This window comes from Thamnophis elegans, chromosome 11 (genome assembly GCF_009769535.1).
Source record: "Thamnophis elegans isolate rThaEle1 chromosome 11, rThaEle1.pri, whole genome shotgun sequence".
Taxonomy (NCBI): Eukaryota; Metazoa; Chordata; class Lepidosauria; order Squamata; family Colubridae; genus Thamnophis; species Thamnophis elegans.
Genome location: NC_045551.1, coordinates 10,380,541 through 10,392,698, shown reverse-complemented (window position 1 = coordinate 10,392,698; position 12,158 = coordinate 10,380,541). Strand labels below are relative to the sequence as shown.

At 39.4% G+C, this 12,158-nt stretch overlaps 1 protein-coding gene across 1 annotated transcript in view; it reads left to right on the top strand.

Moving 5' to 3' along the window:
* Nucleotides 1-12,158, top strand: part of PAPPA2 (pappalysin 2) — a 185,805-nt gene that overhangs the window by 117,826 nt on the left and 55,821 nt on the right. Inside the window, exon 14 of the mRNA XM_032226805.1 lies at nt 9,859-10,030. Within this exon, the coding sequence (XP_032082696.1) occupies nt 9,859-10,030 (172 nt within the window). The remainder of the gene's footprint in view (nt 1-9,858; nt 10,031-12,158) is intronic.

Genomic DNA, 12,158 nt, shown 5'->3' with positions numbered 1-12,158 from the left:
CAGGAGCTCAATCTGGGTTACCTGGTCCTCCCTCCTCTTGTTTTTCCCTACAACCACAGTCCCTGAAGTAGGTTGGGCTGAGAAAGAGCCTCTGGTCCAAAATCACCCAATTGCCTTCATTGACTGAGGATGAACTTGATCTCCTACCTTTAATTCATCCCAGTGAGGACTACATCATGCTAGTTCTCTTATGCTTTAGCTTTGTTCTTAATGTGATCATTTTAAACCGCAGATAGTATTTTTGCATGCTAGAATGTTGTGTGAATTTCAGAGAGGGCACATTCACAGGACTTACGATAGATTAGATTTTGCATGTGATGTTTTTAATAATATTTCAACCTTCAAATAAGATGATGCAACAGAGGTCTAACCATTTCTAGAGCATTTGTTACAATTTAGTATAATGTTTGTAACCTCACAGTTAGTTTTGGGATACGATTCAACTTTCTTAATTTTTAAAACTCTTAATATTTTAGGATCATGAACCCGAAGGATTAATGTGAGCATAATGTTGACTTGATGATAAGCTATAGTCTCATGGTCTGAAGCTAAGACACTGTCATTGCTCAAAACAGCTGAGCTGGGCTGAGCTGTGAGGCTGGGCTTTGAAAGAGGCTGCTTCATAAGACAAATATGATGAAGGAAGTGTCCCATTTTGAGATCTTTGGTTTAAAGCAGGGCTGTCCAAACTTTTTTCAACGAGGGCCAGATTTGGTGAGGTGAAATGTGTGGGACTGACCATTCAGCCTGACATTCTTTGAATCATTAACTTAAGGTGCTGGTTATCACCTTTAAAGCCCTACATGGCCTAGGACCCGGATACCTGCGAGACCGTCTTCTGCCACATACCTCCCTTAGACCAATAAGATCACATAGGATGGGCCTTCTCCAGGTGCCTTCAGCAGGACAATGCTGGCTGGTGGAGCCTAGGAGTAGGGCCTTCTCTGTTGCTGCTCCGGCCCCAGAGATCCGGGCCCTACCCACTCTCATGGCCTTTTGCAAAGCCATTAAAACCTGGCTTTTCTGGCAGGCCTGGAGCTATTGACCTCTTGACTGAGGTCCAGCCCCCCTCTGATTGGCTGTATGTTGTGCTTCTTCTTAACTTTGTTGTGTCCTATCGTTTTTAAATTCTCTTTTTAATATTTTCATTTGTGTAAGCCGCCCGGAGTCCTTCGGGATTGGGCGGCCTAGAAATTCAATAAATGAAATGAAATGAAATGCAAATGAACTATTTTATGAAAGACTAAACAAATAACTCAGTTGGGGAGAAGAGGCTGCGAGTCACTCGAAATGGGAAAATGGGCTGCAATTGGCCCCCGGGCCAGATTTTGGACATGCCTGGTTTAAAGAATTGCTGTCTGAGGTCTCTGGGTTTTTTTTTTAATATCAGTAGCTAGAATCTCAAGAGCTCCAGCTAAGGATCCAGCTGAGTCCTCCGGTTAATCTCTTGGGGGGAGAAGCAAGAGAGGGAATTTTATATTGTGTAAGAAGCTATGGCGCGTGTCATTGCGTTATAAAAATGGCTCATGAAGATAAAGAAAACATCATTTTCATAGATATAGTATGATCTCAGTACATTTCATTCCAGGGAGTGAACGTTCTGAAAACTGAAATCATTAATCCATATGCAAGGGCACAAGTCACGTTGACAGGTCAATCATTCATTAAGAAATTGCACAGGTGTAGATCCAAATTGCAATGTAAATGTATTTCTACATTGTAAAGAGAGATTGTATATTGTACTCTTGTTATATGGCTGGTCTTAATATTATCTGGATGTTTGAAAGAGAAGGCCAAAAGGATTTTAAATGATTGATTGCATCTAAGATTGAGTTGACACATTTCTCTGATAGAGGAGGAGATCTAAATAAATCTTATCTAGAGCAGGAATAAGAGAAAAAAAATCTGTGGTCATCTATGAAGCATATACAATCAGTAACTTAAATGAGGTTAGTAAAATTTGCTGATTAGGTTTTGGGAATGCTAAACATATTTTCATTTTTGTGCAAGAATTTTTACACATGGCATAATAGGAAATGCTTGCTTACTTTAGCAATAGCAATAGCAGTTAGACTTATATACCGCTTCATAGGGCTTTCAGCCCTCTCTAAGCGGTTTACAGAGTCAGCATATTGCCCCCAACAATCTGGGTCCTCATATTACCCACCTCGGAAGGATGGAAGGCTGAGTCAAGCTTGAGCCGGTGAGATTAGAACCGCTGAACTGCAGATAACAGTCAGCTGAAGTGGCCTGCAGTACTGCACCCTAACCACTGCGCCACCTCGGCTCTAGTGGTAAACCTGTCTCTGTGTTAACCTGTTTCTGGCTGCAGCTGGAAGTTCTCATGGTACACATTTAAAAAAATAACCTACAAGAATAACTGTTAGGAAGAAATAGCTTTTGCATAGCCTACTTCCTGGTTGGCTAATTTTCTATGTATAATTATTTAATTGCAAGGATTGGCAACCTTTTCGTCTCCTTGGATTACAAAGTACTTTGTGAGGGGCTTGGAATTGCAAAGTGGTGGAGTCACATTATCTGGTGGTGGGACTGCATTTGGGGAGAAAGATTTTTTTTTTTAATTGTGATATTTTATGCTTCAGTACAGTACTGAATCTGATTCCTAACTCAAAGTAGTAGAAAAATGTGCAGTCATAACAATTTTTGTCAAATCATTAACCATCGATTTATAACAGTGTTCTGTCCCCCCTCCTTCGCTCATTCAAAGACAACAGGTAGACAGACTTAAAAGGAAAGAACTTTATCAGCCTCGACTCACGCTGGCTGTGAGCCCAAAAATAAACATAAATAAAGTCTCTGGCAAGAAGATAACAGAATGCAAAACAAAATCTCTTACAAAGCAATTCACTTCTCCAAGTGTCTCTTTGAATCAGGGTTACAGAAAGCAAATCACTTATCCAAGTGTCTCTCACAAACAAACCACGACCGATGAATGAACGTTGACTTCTGCAACCAGGGCGTGGCACCACCCGTCCTTTTATCTCCAAAAGACGACACTAACGAGCCCCAGCTGCATTGTTAATCCTGCATCCCGACTCAACTCACAGCAAACTTCTGCTGAGTCACAACATAACAGTATTAATAAATAAATAATTTGATATGTTTACATATGGAAACAAAACCAATTTCCTTGGAATAGTTATTCCTAGAACCCAAGATATTAAATACACAGGAAACTCGGGTAAATCCCCGGTTTCTACAAATTCTTCCCTAGAGGGTAAATTTGAAATTAAGCTCTATTTGTGTAGAACAGTAAAGTACTGTATGTATATGTCTATAATAATTGCAGTATAGGCTACTGTATGCATAAATACCCATTAGACATAATAAATCATCAGCATGTAACAACCACCATCATATTTCCTTGTTTTATTCTGTCTTTATAGTTTTTAAATGATAACTTTTTTATTTGCTGTTTTAGCTTTGTTGTACCCTGCCCAGAATTGCTTTTGGTGAGATGGATGGCTATAGAAATTCAGGTTGTTTTCAGACAAATCTATGAACAGTCCATAATGCCTGCCATTGTGGTATAGTCCTTAAAGTGTTGAACTAAGAATGGGTAAACCCTGATTCAAGTTCATCTTCAGCCATGGAAATGTACTGCATGCTAGTCATTGTTTCTCAACTCATCTTACATGATCCCCAGGTAAACTTCCTTGAAATCCTGAAGAAAAGGTGGGATAGAAATTGACCAAATGAATGAACTTATTTCTAACATGTATCATAACATTGTCCAGTCTTGGAATAAATCTGCATGACTATTAATAGATGCTTTCCAAGAGAGCTGATAAAACAGTTCAAGGGCATTTATAGCATAACTTACAAGTGCAGAATTGGAAAAGACCTCCAAAAGAGCAGACAAAAAGATATTTTTGTTTGCATTTTTGTCTTGGACATATTGTTCAAGAATGTCATTGTTAAGAACATGAAGGAGAGGATACCTTCCATTTACTCAGAACTTGATTTTACAGTTTTGGGAAACACTCAAGAAAGTACTGAAGCTTGCCCAAATGGGTTTTGAAAGATCAGTTTGGGTCCTATAGCCTACATCTAAGATGAAAGGGTTGATTTTAAAACCCTAACCAGATTATGACCTCCCTATTCAAGAATATTAAAATTTTGTCCGGAGTTTTTTTTATTTTTTATTTTGCAGCCCACCATTGGTAATAGTTTAGGGAGTACCAGAGGGAGTTTGGGCTGTGCTGATATTTTGTTGCCATCTGAAGAGTTCGCTCTTGTCCCTGGCTTTGGAATTTTGTAGACTCCAGTTACAGCTATATTACATTCTTAACTATTAATTTTGTTGTAGTTTATTTTTCTTGTTTGTGCTCTTACCTCCTCGGAGTCATTGCAATAGGGCAGATGATTAATATTTAAATAAAATAAAGAACTGAAATCTGGATTCTGGGAATAAACAATTGAAGAAGAATGTTGTTTTCAGGAACTGAATCTGTGTTTCTTGGGAAAAAAATGCTTGTAAATTGCCCGAAGAAAACTTTTTGTTTTAAAGGGTGGCTCATATTTTTTTCAAGGGAGTAGGTTGAAATAAATTTTGATGGCTGGTTTGTGTTAGAAGCAAGTGCTGAATTTTTTAAAAAAGGAAAATGCTCAACACACACAGACACACACACACACAGACACACCCCTCCCTTCCACTACATTATTTTCTTGTTTATATTTTAGGGGCCTTTTTCATAAATTATCTTTTGCTTTTCATTTTCATTTTTCTAATTCTTCAATCCACTCTTTCCTCTTTTAATACTGTTCCTCTTTAGCATTCAGTTTCAATAACATTTTGTAAGCATAGAGTTATTGAATGTTCAGTGAGCTCCAGCAGGTTGTAATTAATGATGAAGTATGAAAAATCATGCATTTTATGTCATGAGATTTGTTATGTCTTTTGCCTAGAATCAATTGGTTGTGAATAAGTACCCTTGATTTTTTTCTTTATCATTATATTTAAATAATGCTTCTTTGACAACTGAATAGCTAGGACAAACAAAACACTTTTCGTTCATATGCTAGCCATGCAGATGGAATTTCTTTAAATCATTTTTATTAGGGACACAGTGGGATCTTTAAATACAATACAGGATGGGGTGTTGGAGGGGAGGAGATAAGACAAATGCTCACATAATACAGAAAGTTATTAGCAGAAGAACGATACGTTATGAACCCAGCCACCAAACCAAGCCAAAAAAAGGAATATTCTGTGTCATATGTAATTAGGAGAAAACAGTAGAGTTTCAGAGAGATGAGAAAGAGAAATATTTATGGTTATTCAGAAAATAGCTGTATACATTTGGTCCTGAAGTTAAGAAGTTCCGGATTCTTAGCAATTTGACTTGTGGAAGACTCATGAACTATCCAAAGGTATGTGAACAGCTGCTGTTGTCTAATAATCTGCCAATCGTTTGATTTTTATCCACTGTTATTTTCAGAACTCAAGTCAGGCATCAGAAAAAGAGGTGTGAAAATGTATATGGACTTTGAATTGTATTTCCTTGAACAAATTACCTGCCATCTCCCATATTTAAGCTAATAGCTCTATTTCGTTTAAAAAGGCAATCCACTAATTTTTGGTAGCCCATCAATGACTGATAAACTTTCTTTGGATTTTCTCTCTCTTTATAAAGTAATAGCAGGATTTTCAAACATCTAGTTATTTAGGTTGGCGGTATCGCATTAAATAGATCTGATTCAGGCTTTGATTACATCAATGTGCTTGGCTTAGTTCAGTGTTTCTCAACTTTGGCAACTTTAAGTCCTGTGGACTTCAACTCCCAGAATCCCCCAGCCAGCATAGCTGGCTGGGGAATTCTGGGAGTTGAAGTCCACAGGACTTAAAGTTGCCAAGGTTGAGAAACACTGGCTTAGTTGGTTGCAACTAAAGGAGAGTAAATAGTAGTTCATCACGTTCTCTTTATTGCAACAGCTACAAAATGACTCTTGAGAACAGTGCTAATCCTTCAACATAAGGAAGTTTATGTGGCAGTCCAACAGAATTGGTGCTAAGTATATATTATCTTAACTGGAATGGGACTGTTCCAGTGGTGGATTTCAAAAATTGTTCGAACCTATTATGTGGGTGTGGCCTCCTTTGTGGGAGTGGCTTGCCGCCCATGTGACCGGATGGGAGTGGCTTGCCGCCCATGTGACCGGATATGAAGATGCCGACGATACTTGTCAGAACCACCTTAAATTACCTCACACACAGCACTGGCATGCATAAGAATATGATGTCAACTTGTTTTTTAAAAGGCATCTTTGGTTTGCGTTAAAACAACTTCAACACACGCAATGTTCTGATTGCACCACAAATGCAGTAGTCATCCTTACTTTTCACAGAGGCACTGAGTTTTATAAATATAAGCATGATAGTGTAGAATAATCATATCCAAGGACCAGTGGTGGGTTTCAAAAAAAATTGGAACCTGTTCTGTAGGTGTGCTTTCCGGGTCCACTGGTGGAACCTCTTCTAATCGGTTCGGTAGATTTGACGAACCGGCTCTACTGAATAGGTGCGAACTGGTAGGAACCCACCTCTGCATGGCATCCACTATAGTATTACAGCCAATCAATGTGAAAACTATAATGGTTCACATTGACCTGAAGTTTCAATAATGTTCTCAGGATGCCAAAAACCAATGTCTTGTCCTACCTCAAAGTATTACCGTTAGTGTTAGGACAGCTGGAAAAACTATTGGATTAACACCAACTTTTTCCTTTAGATTACAATGTTTCTAGCTTTATTGGGGAGTTTGGTAGATTTGACGAACCGGTTCTACCGAATGGGTGCGAACTGGTAGGAACCCACCTCTGGACTGTTCCCTCATACCTTTCACCACCCCTTTTTCGTCCCCAGGGTCTCACCCCCATCTATTCACCTCTACTGCTGTTAGGCCCCCTGCTGTTCACACCAATGGGACCCAGCCTCTTCAGTCCCAGACCCTTCATCAGGGGCCATTTGGCAAAATAATGTTAAATACTGTTCACTATGGGTTTTTGGGCTCAGGTGACAGTTCACTGCCAGCCAATTGGAGGAAGGGAAGGGAGAGAGAGAGAGAGAGAGAGAGAGAGAGAGAGAGAGAGAAGGAAGGAGAAAGTGTTCCGTGTGGAGTTTCCTCTCCAGGGGTTTGTTTCTCCAGTTGCCTCGTCCAAGCTAGAAAATCCTTTGCATTCTCCTCCAAAATACGCAGTGGCCACAGGAAAGTAAAAATCACGACTTTCTACTTGTCACAATTCCTCAGACTCCTTCTCTTTTACGCCAAAGCTCTTAGTATTGTAATTACTTTAGTCATATAATCTAACTACATTGTAAAACTCAAGTCATATACCCTAACATAGACAGATTCCTTTCTGGCAGTAGTTTATCTTTTGTTATTCCTGATTGGCCTATTAACAGCACAAATGGTGTGAGGATTGCTCTGGTAGTTTGAGTTACGTGCCAATTCCTGGAGGGAATGGGGATGGCATTTATAGAAGAAGGAAAAGGACCCATGAAGGATCCAGATCCCAATGCAGGAAGGATACAACTGACCGCAGGCACATGCTTTCACAGAGGCACATGTGCCACAAATGCCCAACAACCAAATGCTCAAAAGGAAAACACCTTTAGAGCAGCACAACACATGCACATATTACAACAGAACAAAGGCCTATAACATAACAAATTTCTACTTCATGTGATAATATTTATTACTTTTTATTTATTACCATGTCCTTCATTTTTCTCCCTTTTTCACAAACGATAGAATTCTTTCTATCATGACGAATGAGGGGTGCATATTTAGCAGGGGTAGTTTGGAGGACCATGATATTTGCAGGCTTGGTACTTGGTACTTCCTTTGGATAAAGATTCAAATAAAGCAAGCATTCATCTTTGCTTTCTGAAGCAACATCATGGCTCCCTTCCTTCGGAAAGCAAAGCCAAGTCCTGCTCTAGAGAGGTCATGCTAAAAGAAAAAGCCAACGGGTCCTTTTCCTACAATATTGTTCATACTGCTTTGAAGTTCTCTGGCTTCAGCAGGCACAGTAGCTATAGTATTTTTGCTATGTTCAGATTGAAAGGCTGAGGTGGCGCAGTGGTTAGGGTGCAGTACTGCAGGCCACTTCAGCTGACTGTTATCTGCAGTTCAGCGGTTCTAATCTCACCGGCTCAAGGTTGACTCAGCCTTCCATCCTTCCAAGGTGGGTGAAATGAGGACCCAGACTGTGGGGGCAATATGCTGACTCTGTAAACCGCTTAGAGAGGGCTGAAAGCCCTATGAAGCGGTATATAAGTCTAACTGCTATTGCTATTGCTATTGTTCCAGACTGGGTAGCTTCAGTACTCATTACAATTAGTCTTGAAAATGCTTAGCCTAGAGCTATTTTGTCCGGAAATATTGGACTCGAAGATTGGAGTCTTCTAGTTCACCATTATCCTGAAGCGACTGAGGGCCATTTGTATTGCTTCAACATGGTGAATTGGGTTCACCTATTTGCTTCAGTATTTTTTAGTAGGTTGATTCTAATTATTGTTTAAGTGCTTATATTTACCTATATGTATCCTGCTTTTCTTATTTTTACAAATGACCTGCAACATATCCAACATATCTTCCTCCTATTTTCCCTACAACAATGACTTTGGAGTTGGGATGGGCTGAGAGAGAAAATGACTGGCCTAAGGACATCCATTTGGCTTTCATGGCTAAGGCAGGAGTTAGCAATAGCAATAGCAGTTAGACTTATATACCACTTCATAGGGCTTTCAGCCCTCTCTAAGCGGTTTACAGAGTCAGCATATGGCCCCCACAATCTGGGTCCTCATTTTACCCACCTCAGAAGGATGGAAGGCTGAGTCAACCCTGAGCCGGTGAGATTTGAACCGCTGAACTGCAGATAGCAGTCAGCTGAAGTGGCCTGCAGTACTGCACTCTACCTACTGCGCCACCTCGGCTCTTGAGTTCAACTCACAGTATTCTACTTTCCATCCTGGTGCCTTAACCACTTGACCAAACTGGCTCTAATTTCATAGCTGAGAAGAATTCTGTTCAATTCACTGTATGAATTCTGCATAAAGTGATGGGAAGCCAAGCGTGGTCAGTTCCTTGTGAAGATAGGAGAGGCTCTGTTCAATATTCTCTTCTGTGCAGAGGACGCTGAAAAAGCTGTGCATGCTTTTAGATGGAGGCAGTGCTGAGTTTTGCACCTGAGGCACACTTAAGCTTGAGGGAGACATATTTCTGGATGAGGTATACCAAGTAATATTATTATCTGAAGTCAGCTCTGCCACTGTTACACTGGTCCAATCTCCCATAGCAACTAACACATCTAGGAAGCCTCATTAATTAGCAGAGGACCATTATGATCACTGTGGGTTATGCCTCCTAGGTCAGCATTGCCTGCTCCTGGAGAACCGAGAGGGTGGGACATTCCACCACCCCAATAGCTCACGTTGATTTAGGGAGTTTTACTGTTTACAAAACAAAATTTATGTTAGTGCTACAAGATTTGCTGTCGTTGTTTTGGAGCACTATACACTTGTTATAGAGCCAAGGTGGCGCAGTGGTTAAATGCAGCACTGCAGGCTACTGCTAGATCAGCAGTTCAGCGGTTCAAGTCTCACCGGCTCAGGGTTGACTCAGCCTTCCATCCTTCCGAGGTGGGTAAAATGAGGACCCAGATTGTTGGGGGCAATATGCTGACTCTCTGTAAACCGCTTAGAGAGGGCTGAAAGCCCTATGAAGCAATATATAAGTCTACTGCTATTGCTATTGCTATTGTTTTTTCTCATTTTATCTATGTGTGTATCTGTGTTTGTTTATACATGTTTCCTCTTTCTCTTCCCAACAGCTGCACCCAACATGCCTGTAGAGAGCAGGGAAGCTGTGTTCTTCCACAGATCCATCATGCTATTCTTGCCAACTGTAGTTCCAGTAGTCGGGGCCACCTAGAATGTGCTACTTCTTGTGAGAAAGGTTTTGTTCTCCACGTTAAACATGGACAATTGCTGTGGCCAGCACAGGTAAGTACAATGGAGTTATAAATGTCATTGTAGGTGTGCTTCATAAAAAATATATATTTTTCCATCGTATATCTAATACAATGGAATGGGGGAATGGAATGGGGGGAGAAGAGCAGTAGTTGCAACATTAATTATGTGGCAGTGACGCAACCTTGAGATTAAATTCAAATTAAACCTAATTTGAAATGTTCAAAAATGATACAATAATTTTCTGAGTGGTCCTTTGATTATAAGTCATTGCTAAAAGAGAAGAGAATAGAGGAAAATATCTGAAGCAAGCATAGAGGTTTGAAAAATAGACTTTCAGAATTAATCTCCACAAATGTGCAGATGTTTTATCATTTTATTTTATTCCGTCCATTGTTCATTTTTGATGAAGGCAATTCTGTGTGGTATGGATACGATTTTCAACCCTTTCAACAGTGAATGCAATATAAGGCAAAAATGAAATTGTGATGGTACCAGTTTCATTCATCCATTGGTTTAAAGATATGCTTTTCATAGTTTTCCCATCAATATGGTATGTTACAGTGGAGTAACTAATACATTTATTTGGTACAATTTTGCCTCGTATTTATACTTTGCAAACGCCTGGAGAGGGTTGTAAAGATATGTTTACAGCCTAAATCTAACTTTCTCTTGCAAAATAATTCCTTCTGTAACTTTAATGTTCAGCATAGCTTTTCAATTTTGTTTTAAAATAGTCTTTAGTTTTGATACCTGGTTTTGACTTGTGCCTTGATTACATTCCTGTATTTTTCTCTCAACTCCCATATGTCAAAAATATTTTAACTATTGGCAAAAGTTTAAAATCCTGGGATGGAGACAGAAAAAATCTCTGCAAATAATAACTAGCTGTAAAAATTTATTTTCAGTGAAAAAGAAGTTTTCACTGTGTCAAAATTTAATTTCTTTGGCACATTGTGTGTACTTAGTCATGGAATAGGTCAAATTGATCTCTAATGTAGCATTGAGTCAGCTAGTTTTCCTTTGCAAGTTAAATAGATAGAATATCATATATTGGCAATGAAACACAGTTGTAAATTGTAAATTTTATTTCCAGGTATTTCTGGCAAGCCATTGGGTCTCAATGACATTGCCCTTTGTTTCTGCTATGGAAATGATAATAATACTAATCAATTTTATATAATGTTTGTATCAATTACAAATGCAGTACTTTGAAAGTGTATGGAAATTAATAGTAATATTAATCATTATAACTGGACATCAGTGGGTACTGCCTCTGCGTTACCTTTTTTTCCCAATATTGTCCAATGACAAGAACTATAAATATGCAAATTAAAATGACTGTCCAGGCATTTAGTTAGGAACTGTGCATTTCCATGCACAGTGAAACTAAATAATAATTTTCCACTTTAGTGCAAAAGTGAATAACAACTTTTAAAATATTAACTTATAAAAAATATCTATTCCCCTACCACGCCCATCAAGCCATGCCCACAAAACTGGTAGTAAAAAAATAATAATCCCACCACTGGTCTTAGCCTACATTTGCAGGGACAGAGTCTCTGTGTTCACATTTTCATTTGAACAGTTGTGTTATCCTGCTATGTGGTATACACTGTGCATTCAGATCAGTGATGGGTTTCAAAAATTGTTCGAACCTACTCTGTGGGTGTGGCCTCCTTTGTGGGAGTGGCTTGCCGCCCATGTGACTGGATGGGAGTGGCTTGCTGCCCATGTGACCGGATATGAAGATGCTGACGACACTTGTCAGAACCACCTTAAATTACCTCACACACAGCACTGGCATGCATAAGAATATGATGTAAACTTCTTTTTTAAAAGGCATCTTTGGTTTGCGTTAAAACAACTTCAACACACGCAATGTTCTGATTACACCACAAACACAGTAGTCATCCTTACCTTTCACAGAGGCACTGAGTTTTATAAATATGAGCATGATAGTGTAGAATAATCATATCCAAGGACCAGTGGTGGGTTTCAAAAATTTTTGGAACCTCTTCTGTAGGTGTGGCCTGCTTTCCGGGTCCACTGGTGGAACCTCTTCTAACCGGTTCGGTAGATTTGATGAACCGGTTTTACTGAATAGGTGCGAACTGGTAGGAACCCACCTCTGATATATATTCATTCTGTCTGTCTTCTA